Genomic DNA, 24,641 nt, shown 5'->3' on the forward strand with positions numbered 1-24,641 from the left:
TGCTGTTCTATATTAGATTCCTATTAGACGTTAGTTAACACATATAAAAGGAGTGTGTAGATGCTCAGATGGTCCTACGTTAGGTCAAGTATGAAGTGAAAATCTCCCCCCACGCCCATCACCATTCAGACAAATTCACAGTTCTGTGCTCCTTTCTGCAGCTGACAATTTGATATGGCTAATAGTTTGTCTTGTATCTAAACTGCCTCAAACTTCCTCTACTTTTTGCCTTTGCTAAAGGCATTCCCCATGTTTGGATTCAATCCACCCACTGACTGCTACTTATCCAATACCTCCCTGTGCTAGGTGCACAGGGGAGGCAAAGAAGCCTAATACTCCTCTTTTCTAGGCGCTTTCAGGCCAGTTGGAGAGACTGGAGGTGCATGTATAAAGAGGAAATGTACATTAAGTGAGATAACGGGATGGGGAGGGGATAACTGCACAGCACTGTTAAAACCACGATTACGGATTGCTTGGGTCAGGTTAACCATGGTTGAGGCATGGCAGGGATCTAGACAAACTCACCGCAGGGCAGGCCTCTATTTAGGCAGCCCAAGCTGCTGAGCTGATTGCTCTCCCAGAGGGGAGGGCACTGTCTCAGGATCATGGTCCTGGGGAGACTGCGTCCCACTTAGCCAGAGCAGCGCTGTTGACAGATAATCCAGAGCTGTCCATCATTTTGTTTTAACTGACATTTGGGGGTTATCTGTGTTTTTCCAGCAGCCTTCCCTCCTTCAAATTTGGTTGATTCTCAAACCAGTTTGCTCCTGGATAATTAAGAAGTAAAAGTATATATTTAGGCCATTACAAGGCAAAAGTTAACTCAAGTCCCACCTCCTCTTTGAGTTGACTCCCAGCGTTAGGTGACCTGATTGGTCTTTCTCCTGCGGCTCTGCTTCTACTCCTTTCGTTGTGTTTTAGATCAATCATGGGCTAAGCTGACTTTTGTAATATGAAGGGGGTTATAACCCTCTTCATGGCATGGTTTCTGTAGGAAACTATTCTGTCCTGAGGTAGTAACAGCACAGCTGCCTCTCCTTCGACCCCTCCCACAGCAACATATGGGCAACTGCTCTGTCAACTCCCTGGGTCCGGGGAGGGGAGGGGAGGGGCTGGGAGGGGGAGGGGGAGGGGAGGGGAGGGGAGGGGGAAGGGGAAGGGGAGGGGAGGGGAAGAGGAGGGAGGGGAGGGGAGGGGAAGAGGAGGGAGGGGAGGGGAGGGGAAGAGGAGGGAGGGGAGGGGAGGGGAGGGGAGGGGGAAGAGGAGGGAGGGGAGGGGAGGGGAGGGGGAAGAGGAGGGAGGGGAGGGGAGGGAAGGGAGAGGGGCGGGGCTGGGAGGGGAAGGGGAGGGGGGAGGGGAGGGGAAGGGAGGAGCACAAGGTAGGCCTCACTCCTCTCCTTTCAACATTCAACCAGAGCTGCTTGCTTTTTATCTTGACTGTATGTATGTTGGGCTTCAGCATATGATTCCTTTCAAACATTGAATCCTGCTGTTAAGCAAAAACTATTGAAAACCACTGTTTTAAGAAAGTGGGTATGAAGAGGAATGCCGAACCTAGTGATTTAAAAGAAGTTTGCTTGTGGACTTGACAGAATAATCTGGAGGGGCAAATGCACTGTGAGTCCTGGACATATTCCAGGTTCATGCTCTCTTGACTTTGTTGTTTTAAAATCATTGTAGTCTAGAGTCTTCGATCCAGCATGCAGACGTAGTGTATTTTAAAGATATGTACCTTTAAATTTTTGCATTGTTTGCATTTGCATTAGGGATATAAAGGTTTTAGAATTTGTTTATGAACTGTCCTTTACCTAAACGTACTTTTTCTTCCCGTCTTCTAAAGATAACACTGAAAAGTATTCTATTTTCTTTGTGTCCAGGCTAGAAATTACTAAATTTCTAATTAAAGGTATGGTAACGGGTTATTTTCCTCATGTGGGTCATTGTACCCTCTGATGTTTTGCCATGAAACATGGCTTCTGTGGATAGAGCACTGCTCACCACCTGCTTGCTGACAAGACATAATGCTGGGAAGTGGTAAGAGCCAGAGCTGGGAATCAGAGGCTGGCGTTTCTGACTGTTGCTCACCATGATTCTAGTAAGTTCTTAACAGCTTGATTCCCAGGAACAAGGATACTAGCCTTGCTGACTGCACAGGCTTGTTTTGGGCTGAAATGAATAATGCTCTCTGAAGGCTTTTTGCAAATGTCAAGAGCTCTACAAACCCACGTGGTTGTTTCAGCTGAAGTGGACAGGGCTCTGCATTTCCCGTGGCAATGACACTTGTCTAAGGACATTGTGACTTATCTTTCCGTATGTGGCGATTTAGTTTCTTCAAAGAGAAAAAGAAAACTATAAAAACTGTAGGACTTAACCTGGAGTAATGACATGGGGATTTTTCGTAATCTTTATATAAATGTCATTTTTAAAGAAAGAAAGATGGATTATCATGCTTGTATATCTGGAACTTGAGTTTCCTTGTTCACCACCATGCTATTACTGTTCTTTACAGACTTGGCATTTATGTTTTAAGTCCAAAGAATTTCTCATTCTTTAATTGTATTTAAAACAGAGGTACGACAAAGGAGAAGGTAACAACAGCAATGCTTTATAGTTTCTTTATCTTATGTCCATGAAGTAATAATTAGTACTAACAGGAAAACATTAATATTTGGCACATATGTTTTAAGTGTGCAAACAGCACATTCCAGGTCTTTTGTGTTAAAACAGAGACAGGGGGCTTCCCTCGTAGCGCAGTGGTTGAGAGTCCGCCTGACGATACAGGGGACACGGGATCGTGCCTCGGTCTGGGAAAGATCCCACATGCCGCGGAGCGGCTGGGCCCGTGAGCCATGGCCGCTGAGCCTGCGCGTCCGAAGCCTGTGCTCTGCAACGGGAGAGGCCACAACAGTAAGAGGCCCGCGTACCGCAAAACAAACAAACAAACAAAAACCAGAGAGACATTACAAAGATGAATGCAGCAACAGTAAGCTGTATCTTTTTTTCCTAAAAGAAATGTTAGGATGTTTACATAGCTATTCATTTCAAAAAATCATTGGGTTTTCAAACCTAGTACAACAGAGCTGCACTTGATCCATTTGTATTTAGAATATAGCGTGTCCCTTTCCCTCATCATGTGTTGTTACAGAGGAAATGGGTTTCAGTATACATGATTCAGGTGGGAAAAAACTGCATATTTAATTCCAAACTATTCCTCAGACTGGAGAAAAAAATCTCTTTTGGAGAAGTTATGTTTATTTTAGAGTAACTGTAGCTGAACAATTTGTTTGTTAATGCAGAAATACAAACAGCTTTATTGAACAAAATACTATTTTCTAGCTGCCTTACAGAAATGATTTACTCAGGAAAACAGAACAAAATTTCTCAGTTTCACGAATCAGCTTTGTAACTATTTTGCCAGAGCTTTTTTCCTTGGGGTGGGCGAAGCAAATAAAAAAGTTTAAAAGCTCATATGTGTCTGTTTTGTTTTAGCTTGGTGTGTTTATTAAGAGTAAATTCTGTGTGTCTTTGCAGTTCATCAATATGTGTATTCAGAAGTTTTTCAAGTTCTTTTGCTCGCTTCTCCTCCTCCAGAAAGAAATGCTGTGCGGCCAAAGAAGCGGGGAAGGCTGTATCTGGGGGCGACTGAGAAAAGAAAAAGAAAAGTTAGATGAGGAACACAAGGTCTTTTACAAAAAGTTTTCCTATTTCTTGGTATGCTTCACCCCTGACAGAACACTGCAACTCTTAATGAAATAATGTGTCTTAAGCTGAACTCTCTACACCAGTGTAATACAGTTGCTGCTAATGAAACCCTTAAGGAACGAAAACAGCAAGTGAAGAGTATAGTCGAGTCGGGCAAAGAAAGCTTATAGAGGAAAGAAACTTAAGGCTGGGCTTCAAGGGGGCTCGCTGCTGCATGGAGGTGGCCAGGTGAGGTGGGATAAAAGCATGATGTATAGTGGAGGTGGGTGCGTAATGCTGGGCTATCTTGTTTGTCCAACTGCAGTTGAGAACACTTCAGTGATGAGTGCCTGCTTCCACCCTTCATGTGGTATGGAAGTGCTCAGTTAACTGTGACCTGTGTAGTGCTTATTTACACACACACACGCACACACATACAATGTGTGGCTGAGGAATAAAGGGCAATGATACCATAATTTTACAGTGTTTCATTCAAAATAATTTGTTCAATTAAAAAAAATAAGTTGGGGAAATCTGTACTTCCATTTTTTAGTTCTGCGGCACCTCCCAGACTTTTCTTCAACTTTTGTTTTATGGGAAGAATGTGATTTTTATAAAGCGTTTGGAGAGTCAGCGATCTGTATGCAGGTGAACTCTGTTATAGGGGGATGTAGTTCACAAGTCTGGCCTCTGCCAGAAGTGTAGGGATTGTGGCAGATGACAGTGGAGTACTGCCAGCTTATCCAAGTAGTAGCCCCAACTGTAGCTGCCGTGCCAGGTATCACATCTTTACTGAAGTAGAATGTCACAGTCTTGGGGACATGGTATGCTGCTGTTGATCTGGAAAATGTATTCTTTTTAATACTCAGTAAGGAGGAAGATCAGAAGCAGTTAGCATTCTCATGGGATAGACAGTACACATCCATGTTCTTGCCCCAACGTGATGTTTTATGTTAACGATGCTGTCATAATACACTCTCAAGGAGCCTGGACCACCTGGACGTTCCACGGACTGCAGAGTATAGAACATGATACAGTAACATGAACATCATGCTAAGCCCTGATGAGCAAGAATTGGCAAGCATGTTGAAGGCTTGGAAAGACACAGGTACTCCAGAGAGTGAAAGGTAAACCCCAGAAGCAATTCAAGGCTTGACACTTTGTTTGTAGGTGTCTGGTGATATGGAACATGTCAGGCCATCTCCTTTTAAGCACAAATTAATGCACCTTGCATTTCTTAATCACTGTGAAAGGAGCATAAAGCTTGGTAGGTCTCTTCAGGTTTGGAAGGCAGCATGTTCCACTCTTGGGAGGAATAACCTGACTCATTTATTACGTGGACACAGAGGCAGTTTTGTTTGTTTTTGAGCAGGGCCCAGAGCAAGAAAGGGCTTTGCAGTAAGTTGGGAATGGGGGGAAAAGCAGTCCTGCTAGTTGGGTGAAATGACTTAGCAGCTCTCATACTAGACGAATTTCTCATAGAGAAGAGTGCTCTGTGGAGCCTTTGGCAAGGTTCGGCGGGGAGTTGTGTTACAAACCCTTGAGATTCTGCAGCAAGGCCATGCCATCTGCTGCAGAAAACTGTATACTATTTGCAGAACAGTTCCTGTCACGCTAGTGCGCCCCGGTTGAGACAGAGCATCTAAGAAGTAGACAGGATGACTTGATCTAGCTTCTGTCCTTGGCCACTCCAGTGGAAATCATGCATGGGCCGAACAGCACCATCTCCCTTTTACCCAGGTTCATCTAGCTGCTGTTCCTGTTGAATGGCTGATCTGCTTGCAGTAGAGGCCAAAGCTGAGCTTCTGATGTGGCACCGTCCCTCAAGGACATCAGCCAGCCTCTCGGTGGCAATTAGATTACATCAGGTCCCTTACACTTTGGAAAGGGCAATGTGTTATCCTTACCAGAACTGATGTGTATCCTATAATTTGCCTTTCCTGCCTGCAGGGCCTCGGTCAGCACCACTATCCGAGGGCTCACAGAGTAACTGATTTACTGACATGCGATCCTGATTAATAATAAACGAGCCTACTTTACAGCAGAGGAGTATGGCAGTGAGGGCGTGACCGGGTATCTACTGGTTCTACCACATACAGCATGAAGTGTCTCCAGAGGATGCTAGCCTGATAGGCTTCTTGAAGGCACAGCTGAGGAATTAGCTTGGAAATCATATCCCGCGCGGATGGGGTGCCATTCTTCAGCGTATGGTAGAGACTTTAAACCAATGGCTGTTATAGGCTGCTGTGTTCGTAACAGTGATCTGGGAACAGAAGGGAGGATGTAGGAATGGCTTCACTCTCTGTTGGCCCTCTTGGAGAACTTGTTCCTTCTGTCTCTGTCTGGTTGGTCTACAGGTCTTTGGTCTCAGAGGAGCAATGCCTCTCACCAAGTGAGACTGTAAGAGTCTCCCTAAACGTAAAGCTTTGGCTGTACCTACTCACTTTGGCCTCCTCATGCTGACAGATCAGAGGCACAGAAAAGAGGGACTATACTGGCGGCGGGAACTGACCCCAAGCATCATGAAGAGGTAAGGCTACTACTACATGATGGAAGCAGTGAGGAATAGGTTTGGAACTCGGGTAATCCACTGAGGTGGTCTTTTGGTGCTCTCATGCCCAGATTTAAGTGTAGATGACAAACCACATCCTGATAAGGGCACGGGAACCAGGGGCTCATGCCACAAGGCAAGCCACCTGGACCAACAGAAGTACCAGCTGAGGGAGGCGGGAACCTAGAGTGGGTGAGGAGATGATGAGTATCAGTCAAGCCCTTGAGACAGCATCAAGGGCTGTAGTTTGCTCTACCAACCCTCCTCTGTAAATTTTCCCAGAAATTATAACCAGCCAGAATCTTGGAGAAGCTATGCCTGAATGGAATGAACAACATGAAAAGCACATGACTCTGAGTGGTTCAAGAAGTGGACCGCAGTGGATGCCGCTGGTGCTCTACCTGGATCCCTTCACCAGGCTGGTGCATCTATCCTCCAGCTGCTGCGGGTTTTGGCTGCTAACGGCTCAGAGCTGGCCACTTCTCTGGAGATCTGCCTGTGGCTAAACTGGAGCCTCCCGCCTCACCTGGGAAGTTACTATTCCCCCCTCTTCTCAGAGGCAGTGACTGATTGACACAGGGCCCAGAGCACCAGCCAAGAAGATGGCAGAGTAGAAAGGCCCTGAGCTCACCTCCTCTCACAGGCACATCACAATCACAACTGTCTGCAGAACCACCATCGAAGAAAAAGACTGGAACCTTCCAGGAAAGATCTTCTACAATGAAAGGCATAAAGAAGGAACCACAACAAGATGGGACTTGCGATATAATCAAATCCCATACCCTCCCAGGTGGGCGACTCACAAATGGGAGAATAATTATATTGCAGAGGTTCTCCCACAGGTGTGAGAGTCCTGAGCCCCACATCAGGCTCCCCAGCCTGGGGTTCCAGCACTGGGAAGAGGAGCCCCCAGAGCATTTGGCTTTGAAGGCCAGCAGGGCTTAACTGCAGGAGCCCCACAAGACTAGGGGAAATAAAGACTTCACTCTTAAAGGGCTCACACAAAATCTCACGTGCACCAGGACCCAGGGCAAAAGTAGTAATTTGATAAGAGCCTGGGTCAGATCTACCTGCTGACCTTGGAGATTCTCCTGGAGAGGTAAGGAGTGGCTGTGGCTAACCCTGGGGACAAAGACACTGGTGTCAGATATACCGGGAAACATTCAACTGCATGAACAGTCCTGACAACTGACATCTTGGATCAGTAGCACCAAGACCAGGCCCCACCCAACAGCCTGCAGGCTCCAGTGCTGGGGTGCTTCAGGCCAAACCACTAAGTGCGCAGGAACACAGCCCTACCCATCAGCAGACAGGCTGCCTACAGACTAAAGAACCCACAGCCGCCTGTGGACACACCCCTAGACAGGGCCCAGCCCACCAAAGGGCCAAGACCCAACTCTACCTACCAGTGGGCAGGCACTGGCCCCTCTTGCCAGGAAACCTGTACAAACCTCTAGATCAGCCTCACCCACCACAGAGCAGACACCAGAAGCAAGAAAACTACAATCCCACAATGCGGGCCTCCTGGGACTAGCTGGGCCCTGGCCGTGCCCAGTAGCAGGCCAACGCAACCTTCCAGACATCTTGGACCCCACAGACAACTGCCTCCCCCCGCAGTGATCTGAAATGAGCTCTGGGATCCCAGGGCCCTGCAGCCAGACTCTAGGAACCAGCTCTCCCTGCCACTATTCCAGCACTAACCCCAGGATCTGGCTTTACCTGCCAGTGAGTTGGCGACAGCCTCAGTCTTTGGGACCCTGATTCCACCCACCAGTGAGCACTAGCCCCAGGGCCCCCTAGGATTCCACAACCAGCCGCCTCGTGACCAGGCCCCACTAAACTGCAGCCAGCAGCAACTGCGCAAGGCAGGGCCTGGCAACCAACCAGACTAGGGGCCAACCAAGCCTACCAGACCACCCACACAGCCTGTCATAAGAGGAGGACCCACCCAGCCCTCTTAGGGGGAACCCCTAGAGCATATACCGTGGGTGCACTGCTCGGATGCATAGGATGCCTTCTCCAAGGTCGAGAAACGTTAACTTACCAACCACACACATAAAAATACAAATAGCAACTTAGACAAAATGAGGTGGTAGAGGAGTATGTTCCAGACAAGATAAATCTTTAGAAGAAGAACTAAGTGATATGGAGATAGTCAATCTACCCGAGAAAGAGTTCAGAGTAATGATCATAAAGATGATCAAAGAACTCAGGAGGAGAATGGATGCACAGAGCAAGAAGTTAGAATTTTTTAACTAAGAGTTAGAAAACATAAAGAACAACCAAACAGAGATGAAGAATACAATAACTCAAATGAAAAATACACTAGAAGGAATCAATAATAGAATAAATGATTCAGAAGAATGGATCAGTGAGCTAGAAGACAGAGTAGTAGACATCACTGTTGCCGAACAGAAAAAAGAATGAAAAGAAATGAGGACAGTTTAAGAGACCTCTGGGACAACATCAGGTGCACTAATATTCACATTATAGGGGTCCCAGAAGAAGAGAGAGAAAGTGCCCAGGCAAATATCTGAAGAGGTAATAGCTGAAAACCTCCCTAACCTGGAAAAGGAAATAGTTACCTAAGTCCAGGAAATGCAGAGACTCCCATACAGGATTAAGCCACAGAGGAGTACACTAAGACACACAGTAACCAAAATGAAAAAAAATTAAAGAGAGAATACTAAAAGCAGCAAGGGAAAAGCAACAAATAACATACAAGGGCATCCCCATAAGGCTATCAGCTGATTTTTCAGCAGAAACTCTGCAGTTCAGAAGGAAGTGGCACAATATATTTAAAATAATGAAAGGGAAAAACCTACAATCAAGAATACTCTACCCAGCAAGGCTCTCATTCAGATTGGATGGAGAGATCAAAAGCTTTATAGACAAACAAAAGCTAAAATAATTCAGTATCACCAAACCAGCTTTACAACAAATATTAAAGGAACTTCTCTAGGCAAAAAAGAAAGGCCACAACTAGAAACAAGAAAATTATGGAAGGAAAAACCTCACCAGTAAAGGAAAACCTAGGAAATCATCTACACACAGAGCTAGTAGGGAGGTTAAAAGACAAAAGTAGTAAAATTGTCTATATCCACAATAAGCAGTTAAGGGATACACAAAACAATTAGATGTAAAATATGATATCAAAAACAGTAATTGGGCTTCCCTGGTGGTGCAGTAGTTGAGAGTCTCCCTGCCAATGCAGGGGACACGGGTTCGTGCCCCGGTCTGGGAAGATCCCACATGCCGTGGAGCGGCTGTGCCGTGAGCCATGGCCGCTGAGCCTGCGCATCCGGAGCCTGTGCTCCGCAACGGGAGAGGCCACAACAGTGAGAGGCCCGCGTACCACAAACAACAACAACAACAACAAAACAAACAAACAGTAATCATGAGGGAAGGAGAGTACCAATGCAAGGCATTTAAAATGCATCTGAAATTAAGAGATTAGCAACTTAAAACAATCATGTATATATGTAGACTGCTATACCAAAACCTCATTGTAACTACAAATGAAAAATCTATAATAGATAAACACACAAAAAAGAAAAAGGAATCCAAACATAACACTAAAGATAGTAATCAAATCACAAAAGAAGAGAACAAACGAAGAAAAGAAAAAAAAAAAAGACCTACAAAAACAATTAACAAAATGGCAATAAGCACATACATATCAATAATTACCTTAAATGTAAATGGATTAAATGCTCCACTAAAATACACACACTGGCTGAATGGATACCAAAACAAGACCTGTATATTTGCTGCCTATAAGTTACCCACTTCAGTTCTAGAGACACATACAGGCTAAAAGTGGGGGGATGGAAAAAGATACTCTATGCAAATGGAAATCAAAAGAAAGCCAGAATTGCAGTACTTATATCAGACAAAATAGACTTTAAAATAAAGGCTGTTAAAGAGACAAAGATGGACACTACATAATGATCAAAGGATCAATCCAAGAAGAAGATATAACAACTGTCAATATATATGCACCCAACATAGGAGCACCTCAATCAATAAGGCAGATGTTAACAGACATAAAAGAAATTTACAGTAATACACTAATAGTGAGGGACTTTAACACCCTGCTTACATCAATGGACAGATCATCCAGACAAAATCAATAAGGAAACACAGGTCTTAAATACCACATTAGACTAAATGGACTTAATTGATATTTATAGAGCATTCCACCCAAAAGCAGCAGAATACACATTCTCTTCAAGTGCACATGGAACATTCTCCAGGATAGATCGCATGCTAGGCCACAAAACAAACCTTGGTAAATTTAAGAAAACTGAAATCAAATCATGCATCTTTTCTGATCACAACGTTATAAGACTAGAAATCAACTACAAGAAAAAGAATTGCAAAAAGCACAAACGTGGAGGCTAAACAATATGCTACCGAACAACCAATGGATCACTGAAGAAATCAAAGAGGAAATAAAAAAGATATCTAGAGACAAATGGAAAGGAAAGCACAGCAATGCAACACATCTGGGATGCAGCAATAGCAGTTCTAAGAGGGAAGTTTATAGCAATACAATCCTACCTCAGGAAACAAGAAGATCCCAAATAAACAACCTAACCTTACACCTAAAGCAACTAGAGAAAGAAGAACAAACAAAGCAAAAAGTTAGTAGAAGGAAAGAAATCATAAAGATCAAAGTAGAAATAAATGAAATAGAGACGAAAAAAAATAGAAAAGATCAATTAAATTAAAAGCTGGGTCTTTGAAAAGATAAATAAAATTGATACATTTTTTTAGCCAGACTCATCAAGAAAAAAGAGAGGACCCAAATCTTAGAAATGAAAAAGCAGAAGTTACAATGCAATCAACACAACATAAATACAAAAGATCATAAGAGACTACTATGAGCAACTATGTACCAATAAAATGGACAACCTAGAAATGGACAAATTCTTAGAAAGGTATTGATACAATCTCCCAACACTGAGAAATAGAAAATATGAACAGACCAATTACCAGTACTGACATTAAATCAGTAATTTTAAAACTTCCAACAAAAAAAGTCTAGGACCAAATGGCTTCACAGGTGAATTATATCAAACATTTAGAGAAGAGTTAAGACCTATCCTTCTGAAACTATTCCAAACAACTGCAGAGGAAGGAACACTTCTGAACTCATTCTGTGAGGCCATCACCCTGATACCAAAACCAGAAAAAGATATCACAAAAAAAGAAAATTACAGACCAATATCACTGATGAACATAGAAGCAAAAATTCTCAACAAAATACTAGCAAACAGAATCCAACAACACATTAAAAGGATCAAGTGGGATTTATCCCAGGGATGCAAGGATTCTTCAATATATACAAATCAATCAGTGTGATACACCATATTAAGAAATTGAAGGAGAAAAACCATATGATCATCTCAATAAATGCAGTAAAAGCTTTTAATAAAATTCAACATTCATTTATGATAAAAACTCTCCAGAAAGTGGGCATAGAGGGAACATACCTCAATATTAATAAAGGCCATACAGACAAACCCCCAGCTAACATCATACTCAATGGTGAAAAGCTGAAAGCATTCCCTCTAAGATCAGGAACAAGATAAGGATGTCCACTCTTGCCACTTTTATTCAACATAGTTTTAGAAGTTCTAGCCACAGCAATCAGAGAAGAAAAAGAAATAAAAGGAATTCAAATTGGAAAGAAGTAAAACTGTCACTGTTTGCAGATGACATGATGCTATACATAGAAAGTCCTAAAGACGCTACCAGAAAACTACTGGAGCTCATCAATGAATTTGGTAAAGTTGTAGGATACAAAATTAATATACAGAAATCTGTTGCAGTTCTATACATTAACAAGAAAATATCAGAAAGAAAATTAAGGAAACAATTCCATTTGCCATCACATCAAAAAGAATAAAATACCTAGGAATAAACCTACATAAGGATGCAAAAGACCTGTACTCCAAAAGCTATAAGACACTAATGAAAGAAATTGAAGACCACACAAACAGATGGAAAGATATACCATGTTCTTGGATTGGAAGAATCAATATTAAAAATGACCGTACTACTCATGGCAATCTATAGATTCAACGCAATCCCTATCAAATTACTAGTGGCATTTTTCACAGAACTAGAACAAAGGATTTTTAAATTTGTATGGAAGCACAAAAGTCCCCAAATAGCCAAAACAATCTTGAGAAAGAAGAATGGAGCTGGAGGACTCATAATCCCTAACTTCAAACTGTACTACAAAGCTACTGTAATTAAAACAGTATGGTACCAGCACAAAAACAGACACATAAATCAATGGAACAGGACAGAAATCCCAGAAATAAACCCATGCACTTATGGTCAATTACTCTATGAGAAAGGAGGCAATAATATATGATGGAGAAAAGACCATCTCTTCAATAAGTGGTGCTGGGAAAAGTGGACAGCTACAGGTAAAAGAATGAAATTAGAAGATTCTCTAACACCATATACAAAAATAAACTCAAAATGGTTTAAAGGCCGAAATGTAGGACCAGATACTATAAAACTCCTAGAGGAAAACGTAGGGGAACACTTCATTTCAGGCACCCACTCCCGTGGTCATATTCTTGACATTGTCATCAGTGATAACTGCATTACTTACTAATAAAGATTTTATGCAACACACCTATTATCCTTCCATCTGCCTTAGTCTAGTATTCCCACTTTCTCATATCTTCCTTCTTTTCTAACTCTGCTCATATTCCATATCCATTATGATAACCATTCAGCAACTTGTCCCTCCCTATATCCTGGCTTTATCCTAGGTATTTGGTAAAACCCAGGCCTAATTAAACTGCCTGCACCATGCCTGTACCTGAGCAACTGAATGCTGGGCAGGTGGATGGAGGAGAAATTACATTACTGTAGGGACTGGTTTCACTTGAAATTCATGACCACAAATTCAAATGGTTAGTTAGCACTTCCTGGCCATTCTACTGCACTTCCCTAGTATGTTCACTTTCTCACTCATGGCATTGTGGCCTTGCCTCTTTCTCAGGTGGAAACTCCTTCATCTCACCACACCACTTGCACCTGGAGCCATATTTTAGGCCATACTCTGTTTCAGAGTCTTCCTTCTACCTACACTGTGGATTCTATTTCTTCTTACCTGCTTAATGACTTTGCTTCTACAAATGAACCGCATCCCTCCCTGGGTCCCACCCCACCTCTTTCACCATCAAACTTTCCTCCTCTCCTTGAAGATGCCCATTGGACCACTAAATGTTATGGTCTAAGGCTCTGTCTTGGGACAACTTTTCCATTTATACTCTTTTAAGTATTATCAACCAGTCTGATAGATTTAAGTATCAGCCTTATGCTGATTACTCCCATATTTTATTTCCAGCTCTGATCTCTTCCTTGATTACCAGATTCACATATCTATTGCCTATTTAATATCTCCATTTGAATGTTTAATAAACACTTTAAATTTAAATGTCTAACCTAGAAATCATGATTTTCTCCTCTAACCCTGGCTCCTTCCTAGCCTTCCATGTCAGAGAGTGGTATGAGCATCTACCTGAGGCTCAGGCTGAGATCCTAGGAGTCATCTTTGAGTCCTCTCTTTCCCTCGCTCCCATAGCCAATCCACTGTCAAGTCTGATCTCTCCAAAACATTTCCTGGATCTAACATGTGGTTCCACCTCCACCGTTCCCAAGCCAGCAGCATCATCCCTTGCTTCGACTACTGAAATAGGCTGACAATTGTTCTCCCCACTTCTACCTTTGCCCATCTATAATTTATAGTTTATTCTTTATTTGGCAGTCCAATGGATCTCTTAAAAATTTTTAAACAGATCATATACTCCCCCACTTGCAACTTTCCCATGGCTTCCCATTGCTTTAAAATAAAATCCAAATTCCTTCCCATGGCCTACAGTCTCTACATACCTGGACTTCCCCTGCCTACTTCTCTGTCCCCATTTCATTACATTCTCTCTCTGTCCTTCTAAGCTCCAGACTACCCCCTTCCCTTTTTCTGCTTCTCAAACTTACCAAACTTCTTCCTGCCATACAGATTTGCACCAGTGGTTCCCTCTGCCCGAAGTGCTCTACTTCCAGATCTTTGCAAGGCTGGATCTTTTTTTGTTATTTAGGTCTCATCCTAAACGTCCCCTCCTCAGTAATCATTTTCCTGGCCACTCAACCTAAAGTCATCCCCCATACTCTCATCACTTCCTATCACATCGTCTGCTTTCTTTTCATCATTTTTTATAGGATTTATAACTTTTTGATATTTTCTTACTTGTTCATTTGTTTCTAGTCATTAACTGTTCCCTCTTTTTTGAGATCAAATGCACATAAAATAAGATTAACCATTTCAAAATGAACAACACCTCTATCTAGTTCCAAAATATTTTCATCATCCCAAAAGGAAACTCTATAGCCATTAAGCCACTGCTCCCTAATCCTCCCTCCCCCTTTACTCCTGGTAACCACCAACCTTCATTCTGTTTCTATGTATTTACCTATTCTGGGCATTTTGTATAAATGGAATCATATAATATATGACCTTTTGTGTCTGGCTTCCTTCACGTAGCATAATATTATCCAGGTTCATCCACATTATAGCATGTATCAGTACTTTACTCCTTTTTGTGACCGAATAGTATCAAACCATGTATACATACCACTCTTTGTTTATCCATTCACCCATTGATGGAGTTCTCCTCATTTTTCACCAGTCTATAGACTTGTCTGTCTCATCAAAGATGTGTTTAGAACAGAACCTGCCATACAGTGAGCGCTTAATACATGTTTATTTTATCAGTGACTGAGTGAATGATGAACTCTAGTATTTAAGGGACAGGTATAGGAGGGAGAACCTTGGAAGCAGACTGGGAAAGAGTAACCAGAAAGGCAGTAGGGGAATCAGTGGAGAACAGCATCTTAGAAGTCAGAGAACATAAGAGTATCAGGAGAAAAGGATTAAGGAAGATGAGTTCTTTAAACTGTGTATTTAATTAACAACTAGGATGTCACTGGTGGTCTGAGTAGGAGCAGTATTGGTGTAGAAGTAAAAATGCAGCAGTGGATGGAAATCACTGGACCCAGAACGGTGGGCTGGGCTATGTCTTTCAGGAAATTCTAGGGCCACCATCACATCTTAAGTTCCCTGTGCCCAGACCTACAACAGTAGAGAATTTTCTTTCCTGGTTGACTCTGTAGTTATGAACTCCTCAAAGGAATAATGTAGAATTTTAGAGGTGGAAAGAAACCCCGTTTTAAGTTATACAACACTCTTGAATGCTTTTTGTGCCTGCTAGTGCCAGGCACTGTTTTAGGTGTTGGGGTTAAAACAGTAAACAAAAATAGAAAAAAAAAATCCTACTTTAATGGAGCTTAAGTTCTAGAAGAGGGAGGCAAACAAACAAAATATCTTATGGTAAAGTGCAATGGAAAAACAAAAAATAGGATGAGGGGACAGGGAGTCTACAAGGCAGGTGCTACTGTAGGGTAGCTGTGCAGGTGTTTCTGATGAGGTGATATTTGAGCAGAGACAAATCATCCTAAAATCCTAAAATCATCTGATATTAGAACAATGAAGGATTTAGCAGTTTATCCCTTTTTTTTCTCTTGCTGGACTAGAGTATGTGCTTACTTTGGAGTACTTAAAGATCAAAGTTTTGTTGATCAAAATTTGCTAAGTCCCCTTAGATGTTCCCTTAGCTTAAATGAGGAAATTTATTTACTTTACTTTATTGTTATGGAATTTTGTTCTGTTCAGATAATTTTGGCATTTTATGTTGAGATGAAACAAAAGAGCATTTCAGGGCTATAGAGATCTCTAAAACATCCAAAGGTAATGGATTTACGTCTTCTTCTTCCACAATAGCTTAAATCTTACTACCAGTCTCTCCCAAAGAAGGTGATAGATTCCAGAAAAGCAGAAAAGTACTCATGGGATGCCTAACCAGTTTAAACATTTTCTGGGATTTTTTGTTATTGTTTGTTTTTATAATTTGTATCTAATAGTGCTATATCATGGAGAGGCACTGAAAAATTACATAATACACTTTGAATATAAGCAAAGGTAACTGCTAAGAGTACTACTAGTTTCTGAGGTGAAAAACCTACATATCTTTTAAAAATATGTGATTATGTTCAGTAAATCAAATCACAAGGTAGAAAATTTCAGCAAAGAACTGGAAACTAAAAAGAAAAATCAAATGAAAATCCAAGAACAGAAAAATAATAAAACTGAAATTAACCTACATGAGACCACTTCCTCAAGGCTGGGAGAGGTGGCTCTTTATCTTATGCAGAGAAACCAACACAGAGAGTCAGGGAAAACGAAGAACAAAGGAATATGAAATTTAAAACCCTTCCCACCTGTTTTATGAGGTCAGCAAAACATGATACCAATTCTTGACAAAGACAACAAAGAAACATTACAGACTAATTTTTCTCATGAACATAAAGCAAAAATTCTAAACCAATATGAACAGACCAAAGCCAGTAATCAAGTGTGTTTATTCTAAGAATTCAAAGTTGGGTTAACAATCTAACGTCAAGAAAAAAACACCACATTAACAGGGCAAAGGAGAAATTATATGGTCATTTCAATAGCAGTGGAAAAAGCATTTGATAAATTCAATATCAACTCGTGAAAACAAAGTTAGCAACCTAGGAATAAAAGGAACGTTCTTAATCTTTTAAAAGGAACCTACAAAATATATATAGCAAATATTATGTACAATGATGACATATTGAATGCTTTCCCTTTGCAATTGAAAATAAGAGAAAGATGCTGGCAATACCACTTTTACTACTGAACATTTACTAGAGGTCCTAGTGTACAATAAGGCAAGAAGAAGAAAAGAAAGGTATAAAGATTTGAAAGTAGGAAGTCTAACTATCATTATTTTGATTCTGAATATAGAAAAGTCAAAGAATCTACAGAACTGGAAAACATGTATAAATTCAATTGAATATTTCCATGGGAAAAGGGACTGAGGTCATACCTTGCACTATATGCAAAAAATTAATTCCAGGTGTATACTTAAGTAAAAAATAAAGAGTCAAAGCTTCCGAAAGATAACATAGGATAGTATCTTTTATAACTTTGGGACAGGCAAAAGCTTTAAATAGGACACCAAAAATATGAAGCATAAAGGAAAAGATTCATAAGTACGAATGTATTAAAATTAGGAACTTCTGGTTATCAAAACATTCCATTAAGGGAAGAGGCAAGCAAGAGTGGGAGAAGATACTTGCAATACGTATACTCAACAAAGGGCTTATATCTAGAATATACCAAGAACTCCTATAAATCAAGAAGAATAAAGAGAATCCAATAGAAAATTAGGCAAGAAAATCAAACAGATACTTTACAAAGGAGGATATCAAAATAGCCAATAAATTTATGAAAAGGTGCTTACCTCATTAGTCACCAGGAAACAAGAATTAAAATCACAATAAGATGTTGCTACACACTGACCATAAAAGTTAAAATTAAGACCAATAACACCAACTGTTAGAATATAGAAAAGGAGAATACTCACACACTACTTGTAGGGATATGAACTGACTCAAACAGTTAGGAAAACAGCTTGACAGTACCTGCTAAAGCTGACCTTACGCATATTCTATAACCTAGCAATTCCACTCTTAGATATAGATCCAATGGAAATATGTACACATGTGCACCAAAGGACACTTGCAAGAATGTTTTTAGAAGCAGTATTTGTAATTGCCCCAAACAGCAATAATTCAAATATCTGTCAATAGTAGAATGGATAAATTGTATCAGTATCATTATATAACACTATCATTATATATAGTATTTATATACAATGTAATACTATAGAGAAACAAAAAGGGATAAGCTACAGCCAACAATATGGGTGATGACTCTCATCAAACAATGTTGAAACAATGTTGAGCAAGGGAAGCTATACAAAAGAACACATATAGTGTAATACCATTTATATAAAATTTACAAATGGCCACAACTAATTTACGAAGTTAAAGGTCAAGACAGTGGTTATCTTGGGAGCGAATCAGAGTGACTGGAAGGGCACAGAAGGGAGCCTCTGGAGTACAACTAATGCTCTTTTTATTACTTGGGTGGTAGTTACACTGCTGTGTTCCCTTTTCAATCATTCATCAAGCTGTCCAATTCTGATTTGCACATGTTTCTGTATGTATGTCAGAGTCAATAAAAGAGTTTTTTTTTTTTTTAAAAAAAAAAACAGGCACAAAAAATCACTTGTAGCTCTTTAAAATATACAGATCTTTGAGGGGGTCTTAGAATGTGCAGAGGTGACTTGCATTTTTTTTTAAAAAAAAGTCACCAGTAATTCTGGCCTGTTCTAGAAGTGAAATACTTCATGAAACATTATGAATCCTTTCCTTCTATAGGTAGTCATGGCCAGATGATTCACAAGACCCATCTTGGAGTCCTATTCAAGGAGCAATGTTTTTTTTTTAACCACTATGTACACATCAGTATATCAGTATCAGTGTAAGAGTAATCACCCTATAAAGGAAAAAAAACAATAACCAATAATCAGCAACTCACCATTGGGAATACTTCATCATCACTAACCAAAGGACTTGTCATTTCTTTGGTTTGAAATGGCGAAAGTGGCAACGAAGGTGTTGCACTTCTGTTTGGCTCACGATCGTGGCTAAATCTAAAAGAGAAGGACTGGTTGGCGTTATTGCTCCCAAGGACACCTGCTTATTTATGGGGCTAAGGATTTAAATTTCTCTGATATCTAACTGTGAGGAAAACACAACAAAACGTTTGTGCTTGTTATCTGGGTATTTCTTGGAAAATAATTTTGCTGATAATTTCTATTCCACTTAAAAGACTTAGAACAATTAATAATGAAGCAGAAAACTTTTATAATTGTTAAAAAATATTCTGCCATTCTTATTGCCTACGTTTTTTCCCTTTCTGTGTTTTACTGTTTTATCTCTTGGCCATTTAATTAAATAATATTAAAATAGTTTGAGAAAAATTTCAAAACAGTTAACACGGCTGCCCTTGACAGTTCTAAATAGGTACTCTTTTTTCTTTAATTTTCTATTTCACTTAACCTCACTGGCTTTCTTAGCAGAGTTATTCCTTTTTTTTTTTTTTTTTTTGATGCTAATACGTCTCTGTATAATAATAATTCTAATTTCTAAGGAGCTTAATAATTTATAGCATGTTTTCAATTTACATCATCTCCTGAACTCCTCCACCCTTAGTTGTATGACCTTGAGCAGGTGACTATATCTTTCTGTGACCTTAATTTTTTCATTTATAAAACAAGGTTGTTATGAGAATTGAACTCCACAATTTGATGAAAGGCGCAGTATAGAATTTGCTGTTTGTGCTAAGATATGGGGTAGAAGATGAGACTGAACAAAATACCAGTGAGATTTTAAATTTTGGTATGCTGACTAAACAAATGAATAATGAAACAAAGAAACAAACCAACTTACCCTAAAATTTTACACAAAAAGGTCCTAACAGTAGGGGCTGTTTGGAGCTAGATAAATATTTTTTCTGAACCTTAATTCATGAAAATGGGGTTTAAATTTAATCAAAATCATCAAAGACCATGAAAACATAAAAACCCCCTGAATTTAAAATTATTTATTTTTACTAATAATTCAAATTCTCCACAGGTATTGATTAACCATTTTCAAAGTCTTCATATTTTAACTTCACACCGTTCAAAAAAGTTACATTCTTTTCCTCTGTTCTTATCCAAAGACTATCTATATAAACTTGTTTTTTATTATGCAAACATTTTCAAAGCTATGCATACAAATAGCAATAAAAGGCAAGTGAGGCATCTGTAAATTGGTACATAAAAACAAACACAACATGCTTTACATTTTTACTTATCTTGAAATAGATCTTTTTTTAAAATCCATTCTTCCAAACCATAATTACCATGGAAACAGAACAGCAAATTAAACTGAAATAACATGGTTTATGATGTGCACAATAAAATGAAACATCCCACAATTCAAATAGAATTACAACAATTGCCTAGTACATCTGCACAGAATCTTCAGCTGAACCTTTTAATTTGAATGAGGCTACCATCTATACTTCAAAGCACAGTGGGGAAAAAATAAGATAATTATAGAAGTGGTTCAAGAAATATACGTCTCTCTATAATCTCAATTATACAGAGAATTCAGGGAAAGTATTATTTGTCTTAAATTATCTAAATAATTATCTCAATTATCCATTTGGCTTTGGATGTATAGATACAATTTTACGGTCTTAACTACTAAAATTTATGTGTGAACATTCTCTTTATTGTAAGATCAATAAAATGTAGAAATTGAAAGGAAAGACTACATTATGAAGTAAAGTACTTTTGCTTTAAATCATCTTTATATCTAAGTTGTTCTTCTAGAATACAGTTATTCAAATACTTCATAAAACTACCTTGCAAAAACACGCTAAGAATATCAATTTAAAAGCTATCTTAAAAATTATTTCAGAAGGCTTTTAATACACTCTCACAAGCCGGTCTGTTCAATTAGCTTTTCCACAGCCCCCATTCTAAGGCCTCTGCCTACTTTGCCAGGAGTGCAGGACCTGGCTGCTTTGCTGGGGAGCAGAACTCTATCCAACGGGAGTCAGCTTGAGACCTCAGTCAACTCTGCACAGTTTACAGAGTTGTCTGACTGTACATCCAATCCTGGCCCTCCATTAATTTTATAACCCTCCTTGGGCTGTCGCATAATGTCCTCAGCATGGAACAGGATCCCTGCACAAACTATGCTAATTTACCTGCTTCCAGCCTTGCCTTCTAACACTCCACATAACACTCCCTTATTCTATGAACTACTCATTATTTCCTGGCCTAGAACTCTTTCGCCTGCTGTGTTTTTCTCCTGATTAAGCAACACCATGGTGCCAAAACTTACGCAACTTACTTTTTTGCTTCTAACCAGCTATTCATTCCTTGACAAGGGATCCTGTAGAGTGGTTAAGACAAACCTGACTTTGTGGTTTTTTAGTATTACAAACTTTTAATTTATTGACTAGATTTGCTTGTGATTACCAAAACCTTTCCAGTACAGGATATAATTTTTAAAGCCGTATATTCAGTTTTAAGTATGAATCGTATACAGAGATAAAGCTCCATTTATTATAAAACTGATTTGCCATTAAAATTAGTTGTATATTAATAGCTCTGGATACCACTACTCTAAGTGAGAATGTAAATGATTCTTAAACTTCAAAACTCTAACTTTAAAAACCTTTTAAAACATTTAATACATCCTCACCAAATTTAATTTCATCTCATTCATTAATTTTTTTTAAAGTGCTGAATAACTTTCTTATTGGAAAGTAAATGCTCTGGAATATCCTAAAAGGCTTCACATTTTAAGTGGATGAGCATGAAAATTTTCTTATCACTTCTAACAGGAGTGAAAAACAACAACAAAAACTGAGTCAGCTCCAAGTGGATAAAAGATTATTTTAAGAATACAGTATACAAATCTTCCTCAGGTAAAAGCAAGAAGTGGCTAAAAATTAGACTACAGACTTAAAAATTTTGTGGAACGTTACCTTTATATACCTTTACCTAAAAGCCTTTTCCTTTCTAAAATAGCTTAATATGACCTTATTGCATTAACCATTGATATGTAAATATGACTATGTATTTTTTAAAATTATTTTCTGCCTAATCAATACACACAGCTTTCACTATTTGACTTCACTGAGCCGTGCTGTGAGGGAAGGAAAGCACATTGCCTTTTTCACTTGCTAAAATTAATAGATATGTGCTTTACAGCTCTCCACTGGTGAGTTCACAGTGTCCTTGCCTCTCAACAACTCTTTCCCCATAGTGGGTTTTATATGGTAATAATTTATTCAGAACATTTGAAATGCTGTTTCTTTTAAAAAAAAATCAGGTCACTGGAGAACACTGAAATCAGACAAGCCATTAAAACAAATTTAATGAAACTTTCAACAAATCAGACTGGCAGGACACAAGGCTTTGCAGCAGGAATAGTCACCCAAACTGCTTATTAAGACAGTCTCCTGCTGAGCATTTTACCTCTTATGCTGCTCTCTGTGTCCCCTACTGTCTTGTTTTCGTTAGGCATGTTTAACACATTCCCTACTGCCTGGCAAAGAGAAAAGGGAGCAATCCAAACAATAAAAACACTCTTTAAAAATAGTAAAAAGCAGAGTAGCTGTCTTTTTGTTTAAATAACAACACCTAGTACCTTCATCCAAGGCTTTCAAAGTTATTCCCAACAAGCAAGAATAGGAAACAGTGTTGTGCATCTAATGGGCACTCAACACAGACCAGTGACTAAGATACACTGGAAGATCCTTTGTAACACAGGGGCCTGCTTTCTCCTACAGTGAGAAACTATACAGATGGGGTGGTGAGTTGACCCATGGAGAAATGAATCCATAGTGTAGGGAAGCACTTTGTAAAGCGTTCATTCTATATTAGAAAATACATTCTTACCCTCAAATCAAGATTAGGCCCCTTTGGACAGATTTTCAGTTATACTGGCCGGTCAACGTGGGCACGCTCACCAGAGAACCGGGCCCTGGTGGCGCAGTGCCCGCTTTCATCCTCCCCACACTGCTTTTGTGCTGCTGCTCCCACCCCATCACAGCACCCCACGCACAGTGCTTGTTTTGGGTAGCAGCCAGTCTTCCCTTATTCCCTTCCCTAACCACCTGAAGAGGAGTTATTACTTTAGCACTTCTGAATGCTTTCTGTTTCTTACATCAGTTTAGAATATATCCCTCTCATACACACAGGGCTGGGGCGGTGAAAGTGGCAGAGAGCTGTACTACATCTGCAAGAATGCTGAGCAGACATTTTTAATACGGCCCCTGGATTTATGGATTTATCTACCTGTAGAACTGGACCGCTTAGTTATAAAGATAAGCCTGGCATCACTCCTCCCCAACAGGACTATCTTTTGAGGAAATGTCAGATTCAGCCATTTGTTTATCCACCAAAATAATACACTTTTTAGGTACTGTGAGTTGTTGGAGCAGTATTAACATTATTATAAATACTAACAATTTTGTTGGTAATAATAACATCAATGATAATGGCTAACATTTAGGGGACTATATATTTTACATGGAACTATGTTTTCTCCTATAATCCTCAGAAAACCCCTATAACTATTATCTGTATTTGTCAGATGGGAAAACAAAGGTTAAGTGAATTTCCCGAAGTTGCAAATATTAATTATATTTATGAAAACAATATGTAAAGTCTTCATGCTAAGTATTATGAGCTTCAAAGCAAAAGTTGTATTGAAGTTGGGTCTGGACTTATTAATTTGCCGTTTCTAAGCACCATGGAATGTTAATAAATCAAATAAGTTTGGGGAATGTTGCACATCACACCTGTTCCTGGAAACTCACAATGTAATTAGCAATATTAATGACTTTGAGAAATCCTGTAGAAAAGAAACTTGTTTGTCTTGCTGAGCATTTTCCAAGTATGGGAAAATGGTGAAAGAGACAGCTCTGACTCCATAAATACTAAAGTTGAAGAAATTAGCCAATTTTATGGCTGATGTATTTACTTAAATTTTGAACTAAGACATTTTAAAGAGCCTGGGGATAATGAGGGCAGCAGATAGTGATTTTCCACACTCTTCTTTTCACACAGAAAAGACCTCTCTTACACATTCATAGATTCTTTCCTATGGAATGACCACAGTTTTTCACCACTGCCGGAGTGTCAATATAAAGTGTATATATATTTGAAGTTAAGTCAGACATGCTATCTTCCTATATTTTGACGTAAAAAATAAGATTACTTATTTGTATATTTTGTATGCCACATCAGGTTCTAAGAAGGGTGTGAAGTGACGAAAACTCATTTTAACACTCTACCCATTTCACTGTTATACTTTGAAAGCTATTGGCAACACAGAATTTCATATAAAAAACGGTATATCTAGACTATTGAATTATCACCATAAAATAAATGTTAAACAACTGAAGAGAAAGTATATAAAATTATAATTGGAATTGTTTAAAAATAAATGTCACTTAAATGTCTGTACATTTATGTCCTTATGTAATGGTGTCAGCATACCAGTCTTCATTTTTTCCCTTATTTTTTTGGCTCTGATAGGCATACCTTCCTGTTTCTTTGTAGGTATTTTGGTTAGCCCATGCTGATTTTCCAATGGCATGAAGTTTTGCAAGATCATTTCGGAGCCTTTCATTCTCATATTCCAGTTTGCTAATAGATGTATGCCTTGCATGTTCCCTGTTAGTGAAGTCCATACTCTAGAGAATAAAATAAACTATCATTGAAAAAATTGTTACTTACAAGTGATGCATGCTTTCTGTGCGTTTGGACACACGTTGGAAAGACCCTTTAATTTGAGTCAAGTGATGTCGCTCTACTCC

The 24,641-nt window shown here is 39.5% G+C and overlaps 1 protein-coding gene and 1 long non-coding RNA gene across 2 annotated transcripts in view; one reads left to right on the top strand and one right to left on the bottom strand.

Annotated features, from left to right (window-relative positions):
- The window catches only part of LOC141279328 (uncharacterized), a 44,358-nt gene extending 25,600 nt beyond the window's left edge, over positions 1-18,758 (top strand). The window contains exons 4-5 of the long non-coding RNA XR_012333369.1: positions 3,532-6,211; positions 6,515-18,758. This is a non-coding gene — a long non-coding RNA (uncharacterized lncRNA). The remainder of the gene's footprint in view (positions 1-3,531; positions 6,212-6,514) is intronic.
- Positions 2,584-24,641, bottom strand: part of DEUP1 (deuterosome assembly protein 1) — a 104,760-nt gene continuing 82,702 nt past the window's right edge. The window contains exons 13-15 of the mRNA XM_073808318.1: positions 24,367-24,518; positions 18,789-18,903; positions 2,584-3,642 (exon numbers count right to left, since the gene is read on the bottom strand). Coding sequence (XP_073664419.1) covers positions 3,466-3,642; positions 18,789-18,903; positions 24,367-24,518 — 444 coding nt within the window. The 3' untranslated portion in view covers positions 2,584-3,465. The remainder of the gene's footprint in view (positions 3,643-18,788; positions 18,904-24,366; positions 24,519-24,641) is intronic.

This window comes from Tursiops truncatus, chromosome 8 (assembly GCF_011762595.2).
Source record: "Tursiops truncatus isolate mTurTru1 chromosome 8, mTurTru1.mat.Y, whole genome shotgun sequence".
Lineage (NCBI taxonomy): Eukaryota > Metazoa > Chordata > Mammalia > Artiodactyla > Delphinidae > Tursiops > Tursiops truncatus.